Consider the following 26,099-nt stretch of genomic DNA (forward strand, 5'->3'; position numbering starts at 1 on the left):
AAGATGAAACAGTAGTATGAAGATTTAAAAATCCAGATGTAAAAAGTACATTCACCTGTAAGGAGTATTTCATCATGCATTATATATATTTATTGTTTCATACAGAGTCTCTAACTTAATCATAGGATGAAGGAATTGTAAAAAATTACTTAAAACCATAAATGTTCTTGAACTTACTTCTGTGAATAGGTTTCTACATGTTACATTTTCTGTGAAGTCACTGTGCAAGGATCTTTTTATCACCTGTTAAAGAGATTCTATTCCTCTTAAATAACCACAAAGAAAGCTCAGTCTATGGTTCAGTACACTTATTACAAAGCCTCCTAAAGATGAAGACTTCAGACGAAACTCAATGTTTGGCCATAATGAACCTAGTAAATGTTGATTTTCTGCAATAAAAATAATAGGTGGAATCTTGCCATTTATTTTAGCAAGACCAGCAGTGCAACCAATAAACCTACCAAGCAAACTGAAAAAAGCGGGTGAAGGTAGGATAGGGAATTAACGTAACAGAACCTATATATTATTTCAGTCCTTGTTCTACCCTCCTTTGCTTGAGTGAATAGCTCCTGATACTAGTGAGATATACTCACAGAAAGGTTTGTGGCAGTGTATCTATCACCAAATATTTACAAAAGCATTTAATGAGTAATTCTGAAACAGGAAAATCAGCTTTGTTATTATAATGAGTCACTCTCAGATTCAATCAGTAGTTGTTTTAGGGGTGAATAGCCAAGGGCAGTTTCCCAAGACTGGACACCATTGGGAGTGTGTTAGACTGCAGTAATTAATACTACAAGTTATCCAATATTCCTCAATCTATGCCTGTGTTCTTGATAGTCAAATCATGCTGTAGCTCCACACAGATGCAGTTAGATCTTTCAAACGTAATCCTTTCTGTAATGTGTGTAAAATAGCAGGCAAAAAGAATAGTTAGAAATATAAATATATTTTCTCTTTTTATTTTTATACAAAAATACCATGTCTCATATTAGGTATGTTGGAGAACAGTTGAAGCCTTATGGAGGTGAGCCAGGGGCTACTGAGGTAGAAGGAGCCAACAGAGAAACACCAGTGAAACACCTCAAACAAATTAAGGAGTGTCACCTCTTAGAAGATAACACACCCAACAGCCTAGCTGAAGTGCTTCTACACCAAAGCATGCAGCATGAGCAATAAACATGAGGAACTGGAAGATATTGTGCAGCAGGAAATCTATGATATAGTTGTCCCATGATATAGGTGGGATGACTTGCACAACTGGAGTGTGGCAATAGGTGGCTATAAACCCTTCAGAAGAGACAGACAAGGAAGGAGACGCAGTAGGGTGGCCCTGTGTGTTAGAGAGTGTTTGAACAGTCTAAAGCTTAATGATGGTGACAATGGGGCTAGATATTTATTAGTAAGAATCAGGTGAAAGGCCAACAAGGCAGATATCACAGTGGGAGTCTGTTATAGATCACCCAACCAAGATGAAGAGGCAGACAAAATGTTCTATAGGCAGCTGAGAGAAGTCTCACAATCGCTAACCATTGTTCTCATGAGGGCATTCCATCTACCAGATGTCTGCTGGAAATATGACACAGTGGAGAGGAAACATTCTAGGAGGTTCCTGGGAGTTTGTGGAAGATAACTTTCTGACACAGCTGGTGAGACAACTAGGGAAGGCATCCTATGGGACCTGTTGCTTATGAACAGAGAAGGATTTGTGGGTGATGTGGTGGTTGGAGGTCACCTTGGGCACAGTGATCAAGAAATTACAGTTTTTGATTACTGGAAAAGTGACAAAGGGAGTCAGCAGAACTGTCACCCTGGACTTCTGGAGGGTAGACTGTTTAGCTCTGCAGACGGGTCTACAGAGTCACTTGAGCGGTAGTCCTGAAGGGCAAAGGAGTCCAGGAAAGGTGCACATTCTTCAAAAAGAAAGTCTTAAACAAGCAGGAGCAGCCTGTCCCCATGTGCCGGTGGGGAAGAAAATGGACCTGGCAGAACAGAGTGCTTTGGCTGGAACTCAGGAAAAAAAGATGAATTTATGACCTCTGGAAGAAGGGACAGGACATTCAAGAGGTTGTAAGGTCATGCAGGGAGAAAATTAACAGGGCCAAAGCCCAACTGGAACTTGATCTAACAATAGCTGTGAAAGACAATAAAAAGTAACTTCTATAAATATATCAGCAGCAAGAGAAGAGCCAAGGATGATCTCCAAGCCTTTATTGGACGTGGGGGTAAACATAGTGACAAAGGGGAAGGAAAAGGCTGAGATACTTTCTTTATCTCAGTCATTAATAGGAAGACCAGTTGTTTTCTGGGTACTCAGCACCCTGAGCTGAAAGACAGGGATAGGTAGCAGTATGAAACGCCCATAAATCCACAAAAGAATGATTAGTGACCTGCTGCACCACCTAGACAGACACAAAAGTAAGGGGCCAGATGAGATCCACTTGAGGGTACTGAGGGAGATGGCAGAAATTCTCACCAAGTCACTTTCCATCATTTATCAGCAGTTCCGGCTGACTGCAGAGGTCCCCTTGACTGGAGGTTAGCAAATGTAATACCCATCTACAAGAAGGGCAGTTTAGAAGACATGGATTAGTGGTGAACTTGGCAGGGTTAGGTTAAGGGTTGGACTTGATAATCTTGACAGTCTTTTCCAACCTATAAAAATCTGTACACCTATTGGTCTTTCTTTTCACTGATGTGTGAAAATATCTGATTTATGATTTATGATTTTTAATAAATGTAGCCACTGTGTTTTTGCACAGATTTTCCGAGACATCTCTTACACACATGCACCACAGTGCCCACATACAGCAAGGCAGTTTCAGAAAACTGACAAATCAAGTACAGCCACACCATATAGGTGCTATGATCCTATCTGGAGAGAAAAAGCATTGAATGTGAGGAAATGAGTGTGTGGGCATCTCATCATGGACTGTACCACTGTACTGCAGAGCCTTGCATTTCTTTAGGAGGCAAAAGTTGTGGGAGAAATCTGAACTTCTTTTTCAGGTGTTTTATTATCTGGACATGGGGAAGCACAACCATCTAGTTTGTGGGACTCTTTCATAGTGTTTATTTGCAGCCAAGGGATAGATTGGAAAAATAAAATTAATGGTTAGAAAGCCATAAGAAGCAAAGGGTGGCTGAAAAATATTTTATCTGCTGTGAAAAAGATATACAGGCAAAATAAATAGAGAACATAAAAGCATGGTGTAGAAATGTGATGAATCAGTAAAATCTCCTATGAACTAGCTTAATATCTGTAACATTTATCTCACAGTAATAAACTAAAACAGAGTAAACTTACAGTGGGAGCTGAAAATAGTAACATCCACTGCAAACATCGTTTTGCAATACACAGTCTTCCTTGGCTGGTAAATCTTATTTTAATACATTTCAGAATATTCAACAACAAATTTTCTCTACTACTTAAAACTCTCTGCAGGTTTCCAGACCAAAGTGGTTATCTGGCAATTTAAACAAATGATTTTGTTGCCTGAAACTGTAAGACATCCATTTTGGTTTTGACTATGATGGCTATTAAGTGCTTCTCCAAACTGGGGTAAACAAACAAACAAACCGCCACACACTGTCTTATGCAGAAAATGTTTTACATTGTGGCAGTGTTCTTTGTCTGTAAAAATGTTTTTTCAAATTAGTAGGAGGTGCACAGAAATTATCAATTTTTTAATAAAACTTGTGAGCTCATCAGAACATCTAACAGTAGTTATCCCTAAGCACACATAACTAAAAGCAGCCCTTCTTATTAATCACACTGTATATCTGACTCCTACTACTTTCTTCATTCTCTAAATAAATCAATTAATATTTAGTTGTGCAGCACACCTTTCACAATGAAAGATGCTTACTGCTGCAGAAGCAGTTCCAATGTGAATAAAATTATTAGATAAAACAGTGATTGCTTAAGTCTGGCATCAGCTGATCTTAAAAAACCTGTTCAGCCACGAAATGAAACTGAGGACCAAACCTTCACTGAGTGTGAATTGGCTGGACTTCAGCTGATTTCAGTGAAAGGTATTGAAAACAGTTTTCTGGGCCATCTTTCTTTAAGCTAATAATTTTACGGAGCACATCAAGCAAGATTCCATAACAATGCTGTGTAAGTAAGAAACAATCGCATCATACTGCAGACTAGTCTTGGGTTTATGGTGCGTTGTGGCAGAGTGAAGACCCAGGTAACTAGACGCGAATGACCCTGCCTGTATGAACTAAACCAAACTGAACCAAAAAGCAACCATCTCTCTAGGGTGGTCAATTTATTTAGAGGGTCCTAATTCAGATTCTGTTCAACAGACTACAAATGCAATCCAAACAATATTAAGACAAAAAAACGCAAAGGAGCAAACCAGCTTTCTATGTTTTTTCGTCAATATCTTCCTTTTTTTACTGCCATGACAGTGTCTCATTCCTCTAATTTTTTCAGTCACATCTTAATTATCCTGCTTTCATTACTGAGTTTGTGAAGCTATTAATAGAAATCTAACCCAGTAAAAAAAAAAGTTTTGCTGTACGACAATATGAAATGCTGTTCTTCCAGAGAAGAGCAACGAAGCTGGTGAGGGGGCTGGAGAACAAGTCTTATGATGAGCAGCTGAGAGAGTTGAGGTTGTTTAGCCTGGAGGAGAGGAGGCTGAGGGGAGACCTTATTTCTCTTTACAACTACCTGAAAGGAGCTTGTGGAGAGGATGGAGCTGGCTTCTCCTCCCAAGTCACAGGGGACAGGACAAGGAGGAATGGCCTCAAGCTCCACCAGGGAGGTTCAGGCTGGATATCAGGAAAAAAAAATTCATGGCAAGGGTTATTGGGCACTGGCAGAGGCTGCCCAGGGAGGTGGTTGAATCATCATCCCTGGAGGTGTTTAAGGGATGGGTGGATGAGGTGCTGAGGGGCATGGTTTAGGGATTGTTAGGAATGGTTGGACTCGATGATCCAGGGGGTCCTTTCCAACCTAGTGATTCTATGATTCTACGACTGTGAGATAGGAACAATCCAGGGAAGGTGGGACATGGTAGGATCTCTGCCAGGAAGGACTCACACTTAAATTTTGCTGTACAAGAAGGACCTTGCATTTCCCTGTGGTAAGCTTGGTTCTTTGAGGGGCTCACTTTGGAGCTGTTATGACATTTCTACCACAAATGCTTACTGCAACCTTGACACAGATAGAAGCATGTAAGGCCTGCTCCAGCTTATATCAGTAGACTGTGATACTTGGAAAAACATCAGGACTCTGTGGCTGGAGGGGACTACCCAGACAGTCATAACCCTGCCGCAACAGTCACAGATTGAGTTGAAACTTGGGGTCCTGCTGAAAACATTGACATTTCCTCTTTTGGCAAGAACGCCAGCTATGCACCCTTATGTCATCACAATGCCTTAACAGGTAAAAATACCACAGCTACAACCCTTTCTCTTTTACAGCTTGAGAACTACATTGTGGAAAACATGAAATCAGAGATGGTGCAGCTACAGCAGAATGCTGTGCAGAATCACACCGCCACCATGCTCGAGATAGGGACCAGCCTCCTCAGTCAGACAGCAGAGCAGACAAGAAAACTCACCGATGTTGAAACCCAGGTACGTTCCCAGAACAGTTTTCTGAAAGCCGTTAATTGAAGAGGACATTTCCCATTCTATTTTTTTTCCTAATGCATCTCCACACAAAACATTTCAACATAGGGCTCCAAGAAACATACACACTGTTTCTTGGTACAAACAGCAGCAATGATTGACCCTTGTTATAGATCTTTGTTTTGCCTTAATTTGATTAGTATATTTAGCTCTGTTTGAGTAAGGTAGGCAAGACTGTCCAGGAAACTAAGTCAGCACTTGACTTCAAATAAATAGCCCAGCTACTAACTGTGAATAATACAAGTGTCAAGCTAAATAATAAGTTTCAGGCTAAAACAGTCTTTGCTCTCTATTGTTGTTTGGTTCTTTACTACTACAAGAAACTTTATTTTCTATAACACATTTCCACATTTTTGAAAATTAGAGTATGTCTTCAGCTTTTAAACTGTGACGAGTGGGAGACAAGCATCAGCTTTTTCCTAAAACACTGTTAATTTGTTATTACTGTGAAAATGTAGACCATCACATGTATTTAAAGAGCCACCTCCACAGGATTCCTAGCATTAAAATCATTGTTGTGATTGACATGACAAGAGTATCACTGTAATAAGACAGAGTACAATTTCACATTGAGCTTTTGCAAAGATATGTATTACTTTTTGCCTTTTGAATTCCTTTATCACTTAAAGATGTATATTTCTTTTCCTTAGTTTTGCTGACTTCCTCTTGATCTTCACACCATGTGGTATAGTAGCAGCTGCATTGCATTTGCTGTTCATTCAGAACAGGGGAACTAAAGTATTGCATTTATTTGGCTTGTTCCAGTCGCATATGCACTTCTTGAAAAAAAGATATTTTCTATTCTTATGTCCTTACTAACATTTACAATATCATTACCCAGTTTTTGCGCAACTGCATTACAGTACACTGAGAAACAGAAGTAATTCTGAAAGACAGATATGATGTTTTAAACAGGTTCCCCACACTTCTTTTTTTCTACATCTTGGTTAACAGATCAACAGTTGCTTATAAGTGTGATCTCAAATGACAACACTTTCTAAAACAGTGTATTGACTTATGAAAATATTGGGGAAAAATCTTTAATTCAGCAACAACAGAACATCTGAATGGAAACATAAGAGGTGAAGACCTATGGACTGTGGTATCATATGTTCAGAAATGAAACAGGAGGTTTAGGAACTCTTCTCATATCTCAAAAGATATGTATAGGTGCAAGCGTTGAGTACTCATTTGCGGTTTCCTCTATTAAGCAGGTAAGGGACAAAAATACCTATTCCCTCTGTCTCACTTTTCCTTTGAGGAACAACTTCAAGGTAGAGGTATCACTGCATGATGGAGAAGATGTCTTCCTCCTTCTATACCTGTTGCTGAAGAATTTAAGATATGTTCAATATATCAGTGGGAGTTGGTCTTCCTTGTTGCAGTACCTTCTCTGACTTTCAGCTCAGTGATGGCATTTCCCACTTCCCCTCTTTCAGCCATATGAGAAAGCTCTGGCTGAAGCCCTGGCTCCACCGTCAATCAAGAAAGAGTGGTGCAGGTGGGTCAAGAAAGTGAAAACAGACTGCTCTTGGCAGTGATAGAGGTAGCCAGTTGTATGGCAGACAGGTGAAAATCTATAGGATGCAAGGAGGAGGAAGGCAGGCCAGGATCTCATGCCTGTAATAAGTAGCATTCATACCACAGTAAGGAGGAGTCTGAAGGACTGAAAACAGTCTCTACCTCCCTAAACTCTCACTGCCATCTCCCAATTCCTATTCCATCCAAAATCCTACTGATTCCCTTTAGCCTTTCTTCTCTACCTGAAGCTCTACTGACATTTTGTAGGCTGCTCCATAGATATATCCTCTTTGGAAATCTTTTGGTGCTTTCCTGTCTTCTTACCCCTCAAGACAACCTTCATGATACACCTTAAAGTTCTGCCAGCTCCCTCCAAAACTGCAGTGATGACTCCTGGCACTTTCAAATAAATCCATCTTAAACAACATAACATCTACATACTGATTATTTCCATTTTTTTTCAGCCTCTGTACCCTTAAAAAAGGGCAAATCAACTTGCTTTGTGAACATCAACAATTTTAAGCAAAAATAAGGCACTGAACTGAGTTTGAGAGTCATTCTTTTTGCTTTCTGTTCTGTAACAAATTCCTATCAGGCATGTATGAGAAAATGTTACCATTTAATTCTATGACAATACTGATTAATACTCATCAAAGAAAGGTTTGATACATTACATTAAAGAGGTATCACGTATATCTATGCTTAGGAAAATGTGCTATTGATACAGATCACAAATAAATCCACATAAAGCAATGGTTAGTATCACAGTCTTAATCTTACAAATCTGTGTAAGAGTGCAAGTAGAGATAACATAAGCAGACACATGACTTTTCCCAACACTGCAAAAGAGAGAACTTGGGAGAAAGCTACAGTAGGAGCTCTATTTACAAAACAGCAGATGCAACATTTTGGCTTCATTCCAAGTACTCCTGCACTCTTTTGGTTTAAGCATGATTTGCAGGAATGCATGTTTGAGGCATGCCTTTTGTTCTTTCCATTAAATAAAGCTTGTTTGGCAGTCAACTTTCCTTTTTCTGCTGGCCTAGTATTATTCTACAGTAAATAGGGTGCCAAAATATCAGCTGGTACATATCAATGTAGCTTGATCGAGTTAATATGCACCAGCTGAGCAGCTGAGGTTAGAAAAGGATTTAGAAGTAATTTTTGAGGAATTCTCAAATCAGAATGGAATGGATGCATTATGTTGCTATGACAACATAACCTGGACCACATAAACTTTAATGTTTTTAATTTATCCTTAAGGTGCTAAATCAAACATCCAGGCTTGAAATTCAGCTACTGGAAAATTCACTGTCAACGTACAAGCTAGAAAAACAGCTGCTGCAACAGACACACGAAATCCTGAAAATTCATGAGAAAAACAGGTAAGAATGAATAGTTGGTATCTTACACTCTCTCTGTTCATCACAAAGTAGTCTTTGTTCCAAGCATCTGTTTAAACGGAAGAAGCAAATATGGTAAGTGGAAAGTATAATAATATTTATGAATAGCTAGAAGATCTAGGGTATGAACTTACATTGTTTAACTCCTGTATGATAAATGAAAGTTGATTCTTACCACTTTTCATGTGTGACCTAAGTTTACGTCTCAGTTTGTGTGATGACAGACTAGTCACATGACCGTAGCTCCTGCTGGTGAAGAGCATAGGGGTAACTTGTATGAGCAGTTTCAAGTAGAAAAAAAAATATTGACAAATTATGAGATTATCAACTACCTTAAGGTACAGAAGAAACAAAAAATCTTCAGTAGTTCATCTTTCTGTTTTTAGTGCATACAAAGTTGTAACACGTAGAAGGATCTGTCTCCTTTTGGACTGAACTGTATATAGTATACATGTAGCCGTGCTCCATTTAAAGAATAACTGAACAATATACATTTGGAGTTTATGTTGAAATTGAAGGAAAGAGTTGTTTAGCAGGGCATAACTTTAAGCAGTGGAGCAAGAGTCAAGATATTTCAGTGTTGTCCCTTTCAGTGTTACACAGAAGCACTTCCACGTGAGAGGTGCTTCTGCAACACGGGGATGTAGTACCTGAAGACACTAGATTTAGCAATCCAGTATCTCAGACAGCATGTGTGGTTGCTTGACCTTGTCTGGCTGCCAGATGGTGAGAAATACAAACAGAACAAAAAAGAACTTTCCCACCTACATCCCCTTCTTTCCAGGCTTAACTTGACTCCTGACTCTTCTATCTCCTCCTCTGAGCAGTACAGGGGTATGAAGAATGGTGGTTGCGGTCAGTTTACAGCACTTGGCCTTTCCTTCCTCATGCTCTTTCCCTTCTCCAGTGTGGTCTTTCCCACCGACTGATTGCTCCAACGCGAGCTTGAGCTCTCCACAGACTACACTTCCTTCTGGACTTCACCTGCTCCAGTGCGGGGTACTCCAAGAGAAATACCTGCTCTACCACAGACTGCAGGGGAATCTCTGCTCTGGTGCCTCTTACTTTTCTTTTTCTCTGACCTTGGTGTCTGTGGCATTGTTTCTCTGACTTTTTTCCTCTCATTTCTCAGTGTCACATGGTGGTTTTACCCTTCCTTAAATATGTCTTCCCCGAGGTGCAATCCACCTTGGCTCAGGGGCTCAGCTGTGCCCTTTTGTGGGTCTGTTTGAGCTGTCTGGACCCAGCTGTGCCTGGTAGCCCTGGCGTTCCTCAGAGAGGCTGTTCTCGCAGCCCCTAAGAAGCCCAAACCTGGAAACCGGCTGCGAGACAGTGGACAAAGACATTCTCCTTCTTAGATTCCCTTTATAGACCTAAGGCTCATATCCCTGCCTCTGCAAAAATGCTGGGTCTAAGCAGGGAGGACAGTGAGTGTTTTCACTCTGCAGGTTCTCTCTTGGCTTCTTCCTCAACTGTGACATAAATCTCACTAGGACTAAGGTTTCTGATTTCTGTATCCACATCTTACTCTGAAATAGGACTAACAGCTTTGAAAGTGAAGTAGTTGCTGAAGCGTCCTGTATAAGCTTTCGTGCACTGTTTAAGCAGAGATCGGATAGTTTGCCAAAAAGAGGGCAGCATGATTTCAGTACTGCTGGGAAGGAATTCGCAACTGAGGAGGAAGGCTTTGCCCAGGGTTGTGCATAAGGAAGACTAACACAATAAGAGGCAAGGAGCTACTGGAAAAAGAAGGGAAAGAAGAAGATAATTATGAAAACCAGAAAATATTTTTACAAAGAAAAGGGTTTTTTAAATGTATCAAGTTTTAAAGCTGGTCAAATTATATAACATTGTTGCTACTGGTTGTGAAAACAAATTTAATTTATTTAATCTAACAACTCTTTAGAGCCATTAATGCCAGCAAATGTTATTATGGAGAAGTTGGATTACACTGAAAACTCTTGAACTCCACAAATTTCCCTTGAACAATTGGAAATATGAATAAGTTAGTGTGAGATTAACTCTGACTTCAGCCATCTCAAAACTGAGTAATTCACCTAAACTGCATACATGGGCTCTCCCTGTAGTCGGTGGATAGAGTGAACGTGTACAGGAAGCAGCTCATCCTACATATTTTAAAACGTTATTTCAAATTGAGGTTAACCCAAACATTAGTTTAACATATAAATATTTGTATTTTTTTTTCTGCTGCAATCTGGTTAGCAACAATATTATATTGGCTGCTCAAGAGACTGAGTCTTGAACACTCGATAATCTGAATTTATTTATTTATCCTAGCAATGTGTCAGGGTGTAAAGCTTTCGTGTCAGTAAACATAAATTTTACTTAAGCTGACCTTTGACTTGGCTGGCATTATGATGAAATGATCTGTGTCATGACAAAATGGTCTGCTTTGGGATTTTGGAAGAAAAGGAGGGCTATGTTAAAAAGCACACTTTATACCTTAAATAAAATGAATACTGCATATCAACAGGGGACCAACACATGTTCTTTAGACTAAAATATATCTATTCTTGGCCTTTCTCTTTACTTCCTGCCTCTGCTGGGAAGAGTGGCCAATTTTTTTCTTTTTCTCCCACTGAAATGAAAGATATTCCATGGCATATGTAGAGTCACATTTGCCCCAGAATCATGTTTCTATTGAGTGCTCTCATGCCATAAATAATTTAGTTTTGCGGGTTCCCACCCACTATAATATAAATGGTGGTTTCTTCTATTGCCATTTTTTCTCCCACAAGAGCTTTCTAAAAACTATTTTCACTTATCCTTGAAAGATTTCCTGCTTAAGTGCCTTTATGAACCCTCTTTTTTTTTCCCATTGTACCAGCTACGTTTAACTTATTGTATGCCATTTGTTTCAATATGCGAGTGTGAAAACAACTTTTTATTTACTCAAAATTTATTTACTCAAATGAAACAAATGAGGAATCATACAGCAGAATGCCGGATCTTCCAGCAATCATTAGTAGAAGTGAACTTTAAGCATAAAATCCAGCTTGACTTTGCAGACAATCAAACTACATTAACACATTCTATCCTATGAAAGGTGAGGGATCAAGATTCTTGAATTTCCATCTGACTGTGTGAAGAATGAGGAAATGCAATATGTCTATTTGCAGGTTTTGCATATACTAAAAGCTAAATCCAGATTTTTCCCTTCACTTTTATGATTTCAATCTTGTCACTTACATAAAAATAGTCTGACTGACACTAAGTGACCAATTACTTTACTGACTTTGAGAAATATGGGGACTGATCAGACAATATTAGACCACCAAAGAAAGTGTAAGTGTTCAGCACCTAACAGTATAGTGAAAATTTCAGTCATATAAAAACAAGCATGAAAAAAGGTGTCTCAACAAGAAAATACCCTTCTTGCACTCAAAAGTAAGCATTTAAGTCCTCTATCTTTTTGTCTTCCCATACATACATACAAAAAAACCATGTGTGTTCTGCCAAAGAATTTTTTCTAGTGTGACATAACTTGTCTTTATTTATTGAATAGCTCAACAAAGTAATTTTTTGTATGTAATTTTACTAAATCCACATTTTATAAAATATTATTTTAATACAAAAGTCTTTAAGACAAAGATCCAGTCTGTATCACATACCTAAACTGAAGTCTCTGAAAACAGGTTTAAAAAACAACCCTTGAACTGCTGTGGTCTGGAATGGGTTAGTGAATGGACTACCTGCCTTATAAGGTGGATTGTCTAAATCAGACTTTCCTTTCTCCCCCGGAGAGCCAGCAGAGTATTTTTCATATGTTCTGCTTCATGACCTTTCAGAATGACAGCAGCTTTCACAGACTGTCTACTCTTTCTAGCGTTATCAGAGGTCTTTTTCTAAATCTGGTGGACACCACACATTTGCAAAGAGGCAACCCACTGGCTTATATCCTCACAAAGTAAACACATCATTTGCTTGTTTGAAAGTATATTCCTAGCTTCACCAAGAACAGTAGACACTGAGACATGGTTAACCCTTAGGAAAATAAGTTTACCTGGTTTGGGAGAGCTTGTGTGTGTGTTTTTATTTTTAATTTAACTGTCTTTTAGATGATGACTCAAAAAAGTCACTGCCCAATACATAATATTGGCATTGAACTATGTTAATAAAATTTGTTTCTTTACAGCTGCATTCTGTTCCCTAAATGTCTGATTTGTTTCCTCAAATTGAAGGCTATGGTTATAAAAAACCCCACATACATATGTAACTGTGCATGTGTGTATCTACATGTGTATATATATGGTACTTCTAGTGAATGACATTTTATTTATTGTGCATATTGTAGTTCCCATGACCACTTCATTTGTCTAGATCGGTAATATTTTCAAACATACAGGAATTTCAACAATATAGGGAATGTAAGGGAATTTCAAATGTATAGGAAACATATACAGTAAACACTGCCATCACATCATGAACCTACCATTTTAATGAAAATTGTTATAAAAGAATGTTACTTAAAAATTTCAATCAGCCTTTACAGATTTTTCCATTAGTTTGTACAAAGGCAGCCTTCTTTTTTTTTTCTTTAATATTTTATGTCAGAAGTCATGAATAAAAACTGGTACAAATATTCCATTTTAAGTCTGTATTCACAGCGCCTGTTAAAAAAATGGAGAAATTATCATTACCAAACACTCAGAAAAGTTATTTATTCATAGTAATAGTCTATTAGAAATTATTTGATGTCACAAGGAGAAAAAAAGAGAAAACAGAGTCGTATCACAACTGTTGAAAAAAAATCTAAATTTTTTTTTAATTGTTTTCAAGATTATTCTGATGTAGTTTTTAGCACTTTTTTAACGTAAATGAGCTATAACAAATCTGAATGCAATAATACAAATGAAAACTTCTGGACACATTGGAGTCAAAGACCATAAGAGCAACTTTTTTTAGGCTATGTAAGCATTTCTTCGCCAAGGCAGAAATCCCCAATCCATGTGACATATTTGCTTTTGTTCATTTGGAGCTTTGGTTTCTCATTGATTCTTAGTAACACACAATGAATGTTTTGGATTTCTCCCAGATGTACAGGGAGTGCTCCTATTCTCAGACTTATTCTTATGTGTTGTGGACTAATAGGTATAGAAAGATCATTGCATAAATACGTATGCACTACTTAAAATAGCTTAGTTTTGGAGTTTATAACAATAGGACTTCAAATAAACATAGAAAACTGCAAAGGAACCAAGTGCTGTGCTATTCCCATCTTTCTACCACATGTTGCTGACACTGCTCGTAAATATTAGGTTGTATTATTACTAAAGCCATAAAACCTCTGCTTGCTGTCTGTCCCTGTAGACACCAAACTGGGAAGCTCTAAACATTGACGGCTTCTTCCCTGATATGACCTGTTACTGCTTTTCTATATGGGAGATGACACAGCTGCAGTATGTGGCCCAAGGGTGATCGGAAGAGATTTTAGGACCTTGGGATAGCTAGTGACAGAATCTGATTTTTTCCATCCCTCCTTACAGTTACGGGTAGTGACATTGGAAGGATCAAATGGACCCAGTCCGTTAAACTATAGCTCTGTGGCTGGTGTCACCGTAATGACTTTGGGGGTTTTGGCAATGGAATGGACTACATGGCCTCAGGTTTACAGATATCAGATGGGAAGCCCCTTTCTCAAAAGGGGAGGAGAGTCTTTGCTCAGGAGCTTGCAGGGCTCATAGATAGGACTTTAAGCTAAATGTGAAGGGGGAGGGAGATAATATGATGTTTGCCTATGACAAGCTGAGCACCATGGTTAGAGGGATGGGGTGCTGGTGTGGACCGTCCACCTGTTGCACCGGAGCATGCTGGGGATGCCATGGCACAGTTGAAGTCTTGCAGAGAGGAAGGGGAGGCTCCCGAGGTAGTAGGTGCCAGCGAGAAAACTTCAGCGGAACACCTTAAGAGAAATAAGAGGTGTTCCACTAAGAAGGTGGTGCAGTTAATAGCCCAGTTGAAGTGTTATAAACACGGGCAACTTAGGCAGCAAACAGGAGGAGTTGGAAACTCTCATGCTGCTAGAAAGCTATGATCTGATTGCGGTCACTGAAACTTGGTGGGACGAATCCCATGACTGGAGTGTGGCTATCAATGGCTACAGGCTGTTCGGAAGGGACAGACCAGGAAGGAGGGGTGGAGGCATTGCCCTCTATATCAGGAAATGGATAGATGGTGAAGAGCTGTCTTGGAAGAATAGCCGCGAACAGACTGAAAGCTTATGGGTGAGAACAAAGACCAAGATAACAAAAGGAACCTTGTGGTTGGTGTGTATTACAGGCCACCTGATCAAGGAGAGCCTACTGATGGAGCTTTCTTCCTCCAGCTACAGGAGGCTTCAGGTTCACAGGCTCTCCTCCTACTAGGGCACTTCAACCACCCTGACTTACGATGGAAAAGTAGCACGGCAAGCTGTAGGCAATCCATGAGACTCCTAGAATGAAATGAAGATAATTTCTGAACCCAGGTAATAGACACCCCCACCCAAGGGGATGTAATACTGTACCTGGAGATGACCAATGCAAGTGAGCTCATCTAGATGTGGACAGGCAGATAGGGTGTTGTGGAATAAGGGAAGTGCCCTGTACTGTACAAGGACACGGACAAAGATAAAGGGTAGGTGTTTTTTCTTTACTTACTATGTAACTGAAACAGTATTCCTTCTTCGAGATTGGTGTCTTCTCTTACATTGACAACAGATGCTTTTGATGGACTGTAAGATGTCAGATTTGGATGTGGCCACACCTAGCACCCATTCTATCACAATGCGTGCAGAACCCACCTTTTTCCCAATGGAAGTGTGTTGATACAACTCACAGTGTATAAGTTACAGAGTATCAGAAAAGTTGAAAACTAGAATCAAAATGAGTATTTCAATAATTTCTACAAAAAAAGTAGGCAGAACTCATAAAATTAGCACAAAACATTTTATTTTGTGGAACAGTATTTTAGGAGTAAGACAAGCTCTGTCAGAACATTTTCAACCACTTCTGCCTAACTAAACCAATTAGTCTGACTTTCTGAGTAACAAAGCTCAAAGACTTCCAGTACTTAAAAGTGGCCTACAAGACAGCTGGGGAGGGGCAGGGTTAGGATGAGTGGTGGTGGTTTTAAGGTGAAAGAGGGGAGATTTAGATTAGATATCAGGATGAAATTTTTTACTGTGAGGGCGGTGAGGCACAGAAATCTGTTGCCCAGAGAAGTTGTGGATGCCCGAATTTCTGAAGGTATTCAAGAACAGGTTGGATGAGGCTTTAGGCAACCTGACGTAGTGGAAGGTGTACCTGTCCATGGCAGGGGAGTTGGCACTAGATGATCTCTAAGATCTCTTCCAACTAAACCTTTCTATGATTCTATGCCTTCCACTTAAATATTCTCAAAAAAATAAATTTCAGTCTAGAGCATAAAGGCATTGAGTTTAATGTTAGAATTCGTGTGATGAAAAAAATCAACTGCAGTTCTAATATGGTATTAAAACAATATGTTGTTTTTCCATTCAAAAATCCACACTTTGTTTCAGATTGAAACCTTGTATCATCTGGTTTAAATGCACTGAAACTTGTTATGCTTTTGTTACTAATTAATGAGCCTTTTAGAACAAGATATCATGTTCCCCTTTGCTTTTTGGAAAAAAATGTTTTCACTTCCCATCTTTTCTTTTTTGCTCCTTTACCCAGACCTTTCTGTTTTTCACAGAAATAGATATGTTGACATTACAAAGTATGTTTTCTTCAGTACCTTTGTAAGTAAGTCCCACATTTTTATGGTTTCAGAAAAAGAGATTTTCTGCCTGGATTCTTTTATTAAAATTAAAAAAAAAAAAAAAAGAAGAAGAAATTTATATATTACTCTGCCTTGTACAGTAAATCCAGGGCCTGAATTTAATCTTTACATTGTTAGCATTTGTAACAGCTCATACTAAGGCTCCATGGTATCTAGTAGAAACAACTCCATATGGATTTTATTACATTCTTCAGTTAGGTTAAATGACCTGAAATTATGCAGGCACTTTGCCACTGATCTATTATCCAGAAGTAAAAACAAAGGTGGGGAGAGAGTGCAAATAAATAAAACCTAAGATTGACTTGAACAGGAAGCAGTTTGTTGGCAAGTTTGTAACCACCAGTTGGTTTATGGGCATGAGAAACACCTCTCCTGGTGCATACAGTAGAACTACTGAACAGAAAGCAGAAGAGGGATTTAATTAATTTCTTTATCTAATATTAATAAAATCTTTCTGCTAGAGTCCCACCACAGCATCAATGCGTTGGCCTGAAAAAGTTCTTGTTTACTGTTGATAGGTATAGGCTGTCTTTTATATCTGCAGCTCCTCTATTCTTCTATATATGATCTGTCATGCCTTTGATCTTTGTAAATTACACTCTCAGGAGAGAGAGGACACTAGAAAAATAATATTAGTCAGGAGAAAATGTTTCCATACGTGTGTAAAATAATTTATAAAAGTGCAGGCTGCATAGTACAGTGCCCCAAATCTTCTGTCTAAGGAACATTTTCTCTGACTAGAAAAATATGTGGGGGAAATAGCTATGTGGAGTCAAGGAAAACAAGGGAATGTTACCTTAAAATGCAAATTTCTGATTTACCTTTTGGGTAGACGATACTGTTCTTAATGTGAAGGCAGATAACATCCATCTGGTCCACAATTCCTTTTCCAGATTCACAGACCACATCAAATGGTACTTTTTAGTTTACCCCTGATTTTTGTCTCTTATTGTATTGACCCATCCATACTACCAATGATGACTCCTTCAAACCCCTGCTCTTCTCCCTCTTTTGTCTACATTAAGCTTTTCTGCAGGAAATTCTATATACAAATGTGTTATTGGCTTGTGCACTTAGATGGATATGCAGTTCCATGTACTTTAAATACTAGAACATACAAGCCTCAAGAAGTGGTATCTTAGATATCATGTATATTTGGCTGTTTTATAGAGAATATCAGTAGGCTAAATTAGTAGATGTGACATTTTCTAGAAGAAATTATTTATGTACTGAATTCTACGGTGAACAACAAAATAGTTCTGTTTTCTATATTAAATAAATGAGTGTGAAATAATATCTGTCAATTGTTTGTTTTTTTCATTTTAGTTTACTTGAGCACAGAATTTTAGAAATGGAAGAACGGCATAAAGAGGAACTGGACACTTTGAAGGAGGAAAAAGAGAACTTACAGAGCTTGGTCACACGACAAAGTTACATAATCCAGGAGCTAGAGAAGCAGTTAAACAAGGCAACAAGCAATAACAGTGTCCTGCAGAAACAGCAGCTTGAATTGATGGATACAGTTCACACTCTGATCACCCTCTGTTCTAAGGAAGGAGGTAAGAAAGAAGTGTTATAAAAGATTAGAAGTAGTAGGAAATTGCTTCTGAAGTAAGTCCTGATTTTTTGGAGAGGCAGAACTTAATGAGCTTATTCCAAGAAAGAAAAGGACATCATAATTGAGGACCAAGGGGCCAATGAAAATGCACAAATCAAATAAGGTTCAGACAGTGCTGAGGCCAACCCTTTTATCAACACACATTTAATTTTTGAATTTAATGTAATTGAGCTATACATTGACCACAAGCCATGTAGGCAGTAATTCTATTGTCTTCATGTTAGCAATACTGATTTGTTCCTCTGAGCATCTATCTCTTTTTCTGGGAATAATCCGAACAAATGTGGGAGTTAACTTTATAGATGACTATATCTAATTTACTCTAGACTTCCTTTACAAGAAATGGACAGAACAAGGTACTAAATGAAGGAAGGTAACCCAAAACTTTATGCATATATGTGGGTTATAATGTTGATGAACTTAGATGTACGCATTAATTGTGCTGCAGACATCCAAAAGATAGATCACTTCTCCTGAATAAGGTTTAATTTACCAAAAGGGATCATTTTTCTTCTTTCTGCCTTGCTGGATTTTGTTTGTTCATCTCTGGGTCCATTGGGCATCAACTACAAAAATTCTCAAGGCTGCCTTTCTTACTAAACAGGTTTCTTGCAGAGACTGACAAAGAAATTCAGATAGAATTCCCCTTTTCAAATGCTAAAGACATTCCCGAATGTCTCTGTAAAAAAAATTCCTTTCATTAGAACTAGTCAAGGGAGACAGGTGAATGTAAACTGTTGCAAAGGACAGGAGTAGGACACTGGAAAGAACAAATTAGTAGCTACAAAAACTAAGGTAAAGTCATACAGAAGAGAGGGAATAAGAAATATAAGAGAGAATATAAGAGAAAAGGAATGTGCTAAGAATGACACCTAAGAGGGGATTAACAACTGCGCCTGGTATAGCATGCAGAGGGTTAAAAATGGTGCAGGGAAGAAATCTGAGGGAAAAAAAAATATCTATCTGGGAAGAAGCCATCAAAAACCTTCTGAGAAAGAGTACAGAGTAAACTTAGAGAGAAATTGTAGATGTGTGAATTGTATTAGTCATTCAGTGACCGTGGAAGTACAGATGAAAGAGGTCTATACAAGGTTAAGTACCAATAGTCTGAAGAGCCCAGCATATTTGCTCTTTGTAACTCTAGAACTCTAAATGACATGAATAATCTAAAAAACAAAAACCCAAAAAAGACAAAAAAACCTCAAACAACAACCCCACCCCCTAGCCAAAATCTTGTCACCTACATTGTTGTTCAGTACTCTGTCTAAGAGGCAGAAGAACATATTAGATCATTTAAACTATTCAGCTGAAGGCGGTGTGGGTTTACTCCTTACTATATATTCCCATGCAACTTGTGTGGCTTAAATCTGAACTGCTCCAGTGGCGAGGATTACATCTCTTCCTTTGGAAGTGTTGCATGCTCAGGCCTGTGCTGATAGAATACTTTTTTTTAAAAAAAACTTCCCCCCCGCTCCGTTCATTCTAAATGTTTCCTTCTGCTTATTCTATTATACTTTTCCCCATAATTTTGAATTAAATAACATCCTTCATAGTAGACTGTTCTCATATCAGTAGAAAAAAATTGTGATGCAATGCAAATCCTTTATTATATTTCATGGTCTTTTGGCAAAGAAACCTGGCAAAGCAGTGTTCAGAGTGTTCTAACTGAGCTCAGGAGTACGTTAAAATCAATATCAAAATGAAAGCTATATTATTCTCATACAAAGATAAACTGCAAGTTCTTTATAAATTTAGAAACAGATTTTCTAATAATTTTGAATTTAATTCAAAGAAAAGAATAAAAACCCAACATGTTTCCTAAAAGTATTTTCCTCAAGTGCTTCTTAGAATAGCTTTGAGTGAGAATTACAGCTGTAGATATTTAAAATTGGGCTCCTGGGTACGAATGCAGGTGGTTGAAAACCTGAATTTTCAGCAGTTTTTTTTTACTTCTGAGGAACTGTGGAAGCAAAAGATGCTCAGAAGAGTTAAATGCCTAAATTCAATTTTAGTAGCCTCAGACTCCTGATTTTCGAGTCCATTGCCTTATGTGTATTGAATTTTCCTTGGATACCTTTTTTATTTAAAGAGAATGATTAAAAAGAAATAATTGCAGAAATATTTCCACTAACTCTCTGTTGAAGTTTAGCTGACCAACATTTTGTTAAGTACATTTATAGCTGGAAAAGGAGCCATACAGTTTAAGTTAAAATAATAATATTATCCTGGAGCACAAGACAAATCTAATGAAAGCTGAATAGTAAAGCATTTGGTTGTAACAAAAATTAATACCAGCTTCAGCCTGTGCAAATATGTGTTGAAGATGGAAGACTATGTGTGCTAGGAAGTACAACTGGAGCTACTCAAAGTTCACAAAAAATATGAAGTTTAGATAGTCTTACACAGGTCTTTATGCGTGCACTGATGTTCAAAACATAAATATGCTGTGAGAACTGGTGTTTATTGGGAGACAGAGGATAACAAAATGCGATACATAAATCAGTGACACCCTTTCTGTCTTTGGTAAATCTCAGGGATACATCAGAAATGGAAATGATCCAGAAAAGAACAGGACAATGGAAATAATTAGAGACCTGGACGATTTCCATATGAGGAGGGAGGGCTGTAACATATAGAAATATTAAATGGGAAAGAAAGTATGTGGGATGCTACTATGGGAGCATACAAAATAACAAATGGTAGGAAGAAAAAGGAACAGCCAGTAACACTCAGAGACATTTCCCACTGATAAAAGATAATACTCGATTAAGTTAAAGTTGCTAGATATCATTGATAAAGATGAGTCCCCTTAGAAACTTCAGGCTTTTAACTGAAAACACTCACCTTTGAAAGGAAGCACAACCTAAACAAGGCACCAAGTCCAGAAGGCCAGATTGTGAAAGATGAGTAACTTTCTAAGGATGAATACAAGAGTGTCACAATATTTTGTGACTGGCTTTAAGAATCTTTGTTGGATTTTCACACATAAATTTTAAATATAAGTAGATATATTTTATATTACGTGTGTATACACATATTTTTTTTAAAAAATGTGATCATTATCTAGAAACCTAAAAATCACTGCCGAGATAAGTCACAGACAGGAAAATTATGTTGTTCCTTGCATGAATCATTCAGGACTTTCCAGATTGTGAAACTGAAATTAGTAATTCTAAAACTATTTTTTTTAATAAAAAAAGTAACAATACAGCTTAACAAATTCACTTGAAACCAAACTGGTGATAGCCATTGTGTTCTGACTAAAAGCCATGAGATAAATTTCCTCCAGTAATGACATAATCGTATCAGGTTTATTTTTAGATTAATTTAAATAAGGAAACTTTCAGAAGTTTGCCTGCTAGGAGCCTGCGAATAGCATAGCTGAACAGCGTAGAGATACAGGGCTGAACAGCAACTGCTTTTGTTTAGTTTTACTGCCTGAGAAGCTTTGCTAACATAGTCACTAATACTGGATCACAACCCTAAGAAATCTGCTTTTCTACTTCCACTGTGCCTAGACAAATTATGAAAGAATTACTGAAGAATATAAGGTCATGCAAGGAAGAGAGAAAAAAGTAAAAGCCACACTAAGTATATTTTTTTTTAAATATAGATGGATCTAAATACTAAACCCAGATCCCACTTTCATTGTCAGTTTTGGTACAGACCATTTTTGACATGGAGGCTACCTGTAAAACTTGGAATATTTTATGAGATCGGTTTCCAAAATACCACTCACATCTGTCCCAGTGTGAATGATTCTAGGATTCCATGTTGCATGTGATCATTAAAATAGACTATCTAATAGGTCACAAATCCTACAGAAAGTCAAACATCTGCAAGATACCATGGGGACTCACATGTTTCTGTTTTGGCCTGTGTCTATGGCTAAATAGATGTTTCACATTGTTTATCTATTTTTTAGGCAAGGGCAGCAGTCTTGGCAGTGGCTGCCAATAATTTTCTAAAACAACATTTCTAAATAAGTAGCACTTTCACACATGAACCTTCCAGCTGAAATGATTGTTCATTATGGTGAAAATGTAAAGTAACGTAAGTAAGTAAGTAAAGTAAAGTAAGTAAGTAAGATTAATCTCCAAATTCAAATTTAGATAAATGCCTGAAACTTTTACTTTTCCCCAACAGAAGACATAGAAATAGTAACATTGAGATGAAGGTTTGTTTAATCACTGTAGAGACATTACATAACATTACATATCCAAGACTTTAGAAGCCTTTCACCTGTAAGTTGAAATTGTTTCAACAAAGATTGTTGTTTGCTTTAAACAATTCATTCTCCATAGTACTTTGAATATTATTTGTCTGAGGATGGATCAAGCATTTTGGCACATGGCTGTCGCTGTCAAAAACCAGAACTGTAACGCAGTAACTAGTTTAGTGACAGACTTCCTGATTTTCCATATCAGAAAAATTACTTATGAAAAGGATAAATTGTGCTAAATAGAGTTGCACAAATATTACTCAAAACCCCACAAGAAATATGCTGCAAATTCTGTTAGCAATAGATAATATCATCATCACAGAAATGTATGCATGTTTAAAACAAGTAATGCAGAAATTGTATTGGTCTAGTGGGAAATCATGTTTCAAGCCAAATGTCACAAAATGTGCCCTAAGAAAAGTCACATAAACTTCCAAACATATTGTTCTTTTATTTTTTCCAGTAGAAAAAAAACAGGCCTAGAGTGTCTATTGTGTTAGCATTATTTTATGTAATTAAGGAGAGCTTCTCAAATACTCCTACCGCCAGGATAATGGAATGTAGAAAACCAATTGAAAGTATATTTAATCACATTTTCCTTTTCCTGTTTTTTATGTTGTATGACATAGTAACTTACCTTGTTTAAATGTTTAGTCTAAACCTGTATACTTCAGAGGTCTAATGGAACAGTAGAGAAAGTTTTGTCACGAATGTCTGTTTTTTGTGATCTCTTGGTAGGAGAGACATGAAGCATTAGCTTCCTCTTGAATGCTGACAAGAACCTAAGCTTAATTCTTCAAATAATGCACATATATGTTAGGAATTAACCTCTCCAGAAGTGTCTCTTGAGTTCATGAAGTAAATTACATGGATAGTGGGTTTGGCTTTCTGAAAAGGTACAAATCTCCTATGTTATGGGTAGTTTTTTGTATTTTAGAAAATTATGCAGAAAAAGTTAATATGTCCGAAATTTATTTTAATGCAATTCATGCTTTTAAAGGCATAGCAATTAATTTATTCACGATATTAAACAGTAAGTAGTCTATTCTGCTTCTCAGACCACTGTTATGGTCTGCTGAAGAGCAAAGAATGAGAATAGAATGAGAATGTCATGGAATGATCTGAAGGTTCCAGGCATCAGGGAAACTCCATTGACATAAGCAGAATTACCTTGGCCGTGATGCTGGCCTATTTCATTAGCGAGACTTCAAAGACACCTTATAAAATGCAAGCTAGTGTTTAAAAAACAAAAGATATCCCAGTAGGGCTCCCAGAATAACGGATGCAGGTGTCCTGAAAGGTAATTTTAAATGATCATGTTTTGACTGTGTTCAGCAAGAACTATTTTCTATATTATAGTGATTCAGTCATATATTGAAATGCAATAACAACCATATCTACATCTAAGAGATTTTAGACAGCGGTGTGGAAGAGTAAGGTTTCGTGATACAGTTCTTGATCATTTTTCTTCTGCGCTCAGAAAGAATACTATTGGTACCCATCTGAGATATATTTTGAAGTGACCACATGTTTTGTCTGAGACCTTTTCTCTGACAAGATCCTTTCATTCCTTAAGCACTTGCCTCCTCTTTGTACCTCATCCTTGACATTGCTAAGCTTTTTTTCATCATGATAAGACAAAACTAGTGAGGCAGAAACCTAGACTATGGCATATCATCACTTCATTATTTTTCTTCTGAAGCATAGAAGCAAACAAAATAAGAGTTTTGCTAGATGCACTGCTGTTTCTGACCAACATTGACTGCAAGCTGTGGGTCTGAGGTGGATCAGGATTGTGTTTCAGACACAATTATAAGAAAAGAATGCATTAATAGAACGACAGACTTTTTTTATAGCTGAAATCACATTTTTTACTAATGTTTCACAACATACTGCAGTGCAATAACAAGACCCATTTTTTAATTAATATTATTTTTCTTAATGTTACTTAAGAATTAATTAAAAAACATAGAATTGACAAAGTTGGAATGACCACATCATTTAATGCATGGAAGTCATCTGTTGTTCCACACTTATCCTCTCATGGAACCCTATTTTGATTCTTAAAGGTATCAAAACAAACAGCTTCAGCTAAGGTTGACAGTATGTATATTCTAGAATACTGGAAACAATCATTTGCTCAGTCTCCCTCTACTTCCTTCTTCTTTAGAAATTTTGGGAGCAAGTGGTGTCATTTTTTAAGATACCTTAAAGCAGTAGCAGAAATACTTCTAGTTTAAAAACACATCCGAAGATCACTGACAGAAAATGTCCACCTGCAATTCACAAACTCAGTATTATAGAGATGCATTCGACTATTTGGTCTGCCTTAATTTATATTTTGAAAGCTGAGGGAAAATTCAGTTTCAATTTTGCACTTGTTGTCATAGAAGTGTTCCCTTACCCTTACTGTAGCTGGATCCAGTTCAGCACATGGACCCGCTGAGGTGGGAAGTGCTGCAGGGCTGCAGTCTAAGGCCAGGTTGTACAGTTAATGTAGACGTTCAATTAAACAAACACATTGGCACCAGCTTTATTTTGTGATTTTTGTTCATTCTGTTCAGATGTTATAAAAGTCCCATTTCCCTTGGAGAATTTCTGTATTGATATGTATTTTTCAGAGATGCTCAGAGTTTTTTTGTCTTCACCCAAGTCACCTAACATTTACCATGCAAATGTAAAGTCGTGGTCTGGGATTCCCCTAGAGTCAACAAAGGCACTTCGATCAAGTGGCTTGTCTTAGGATGAGGTGAATTGCATCTGCAAGTAATTTTTTCTCCATAGTATCTGTTAAATAGTGATGATATTGGTGCTGTTATTTATGTGATCAATATTGGCATTTGGACAGATTAATTTTACATTCTGATCTTCTAAAACTAAATAAATAACAATATTAATTCCAAATCATCATGATTTGAAAAGAAATGTGTTTTCCCACCTTGTTCAGGCAAGAATACCTGAATTTCTAAGTTATGCTGTGTAATAAAATGCAGCAAAGTGTATTAGGTAGGATCAAGCCAGGCTTTAATAGAGATTCAGAACTGAAATAAGTGCAGCATTTGAAATTTATGTCAGTGGGAAAATATTTGAACTCTTCAAAACAGAACTGGGGATTCCTATTATTTATCCCTATTAACTTGATGGTCACAGAAGGAGCTCAGTATTTATTAGTATTGAAAATTGAACAGTTTAAATACATGTTTTTACATTTAAATATTGATCATTAATATTGAAATAATTACCTACCCTCATTCATAGATTGTATATCAATGCCAAATCCCTCTTCATTCAGCTTTGCGAAAGTAGTAGTATCCACTTACATCATAGATATTAAGGGGTATATCAATATAAATCTACTAACTAACAACACTGTCAGTGTCACTCAAATGGCTTGTTAGTGAAAGATTTCTTTGCACGCATACCATTCTTCAGCTGGAAACACTAAATGCACATTAGGGTGCCTGTGTGGAAAAACATAAATCAATTAAAGAAATATGGACATTAGAAATATTAAAGAAAGCCAGTGGCTTAATCTCTCTTTTAACAGTGAAAGACTTCTTTAGTTCCCATCTCTCAGTGAATGGGTAGTTGCTCTCAAAATTGCTGTCTCAAACAGAAACTATTAAAGAACTATATTGCAGCTGGATAATTAAGTGTCTTTATCTCTTTGTAAATGGGGCATGAGGCATTCCATTTTAGCCCACTAATGAGGACCACTTTATGGTATTCCTAAGTGATGTCTTTCAAATGAACACTGAATTAAACTATTATTGTGGTTACCAGTCACAAAGTCTGGATTTATTGCAAAACAAACTTGATAACTTTTGATAATTTATTAGGTAGTAAATAATTATGCCCTGGAGAGGGTGAAAGCTCATTACGT

The 26,099-nt window shown here is 37.4% G+C and overlaps 1 protein-coding gene across 1 annotated transcript in view; it reads left to right on the forward strand.

Annotated features, from left to right (window-relative positions):
• Positions 1 to 26,099, forward strand: part of ANGPT1 (angiopoietin 1) — a 168,269-nt gene that overhangs the window by 73,401 nt on the left and 68,769 nt on the right. Inside the window, exons 2-4 of the mRNA XM_009562044.2 lie at positions 5,440 to 5,595; positions 8,434 to 8,555; positions 17,703 to 17,935. Coding sequence (XP_009560339.1) covers positions 5,440 to 5,595; positions 8,434 to 8,555; positions 17,703 to 17,935 — 511 coding nt within the window. The remainder of the gene's footprint in view (positions 1 to 5,439; positions 5,596 to 8,433; positions 8,556 to 17,702; positions 17,936 to 26,099) is intronic.

The sequence above is a fragment of the Cuculus canorus genome, chromosome 2, assembly GCF_017976375.1.
Source record: "Cuculus canorus isolate bCucCan1 chromosome 2, bCucCan1.pri, whole genome shotgun sequence".
Taxonomy (NCBI): domain Eukaryota; kingdom Metazoa; phylum Chordata; class Aves; order Cuculiformes; family Cuculidae; genus Cuculus; species Cuculus canorus.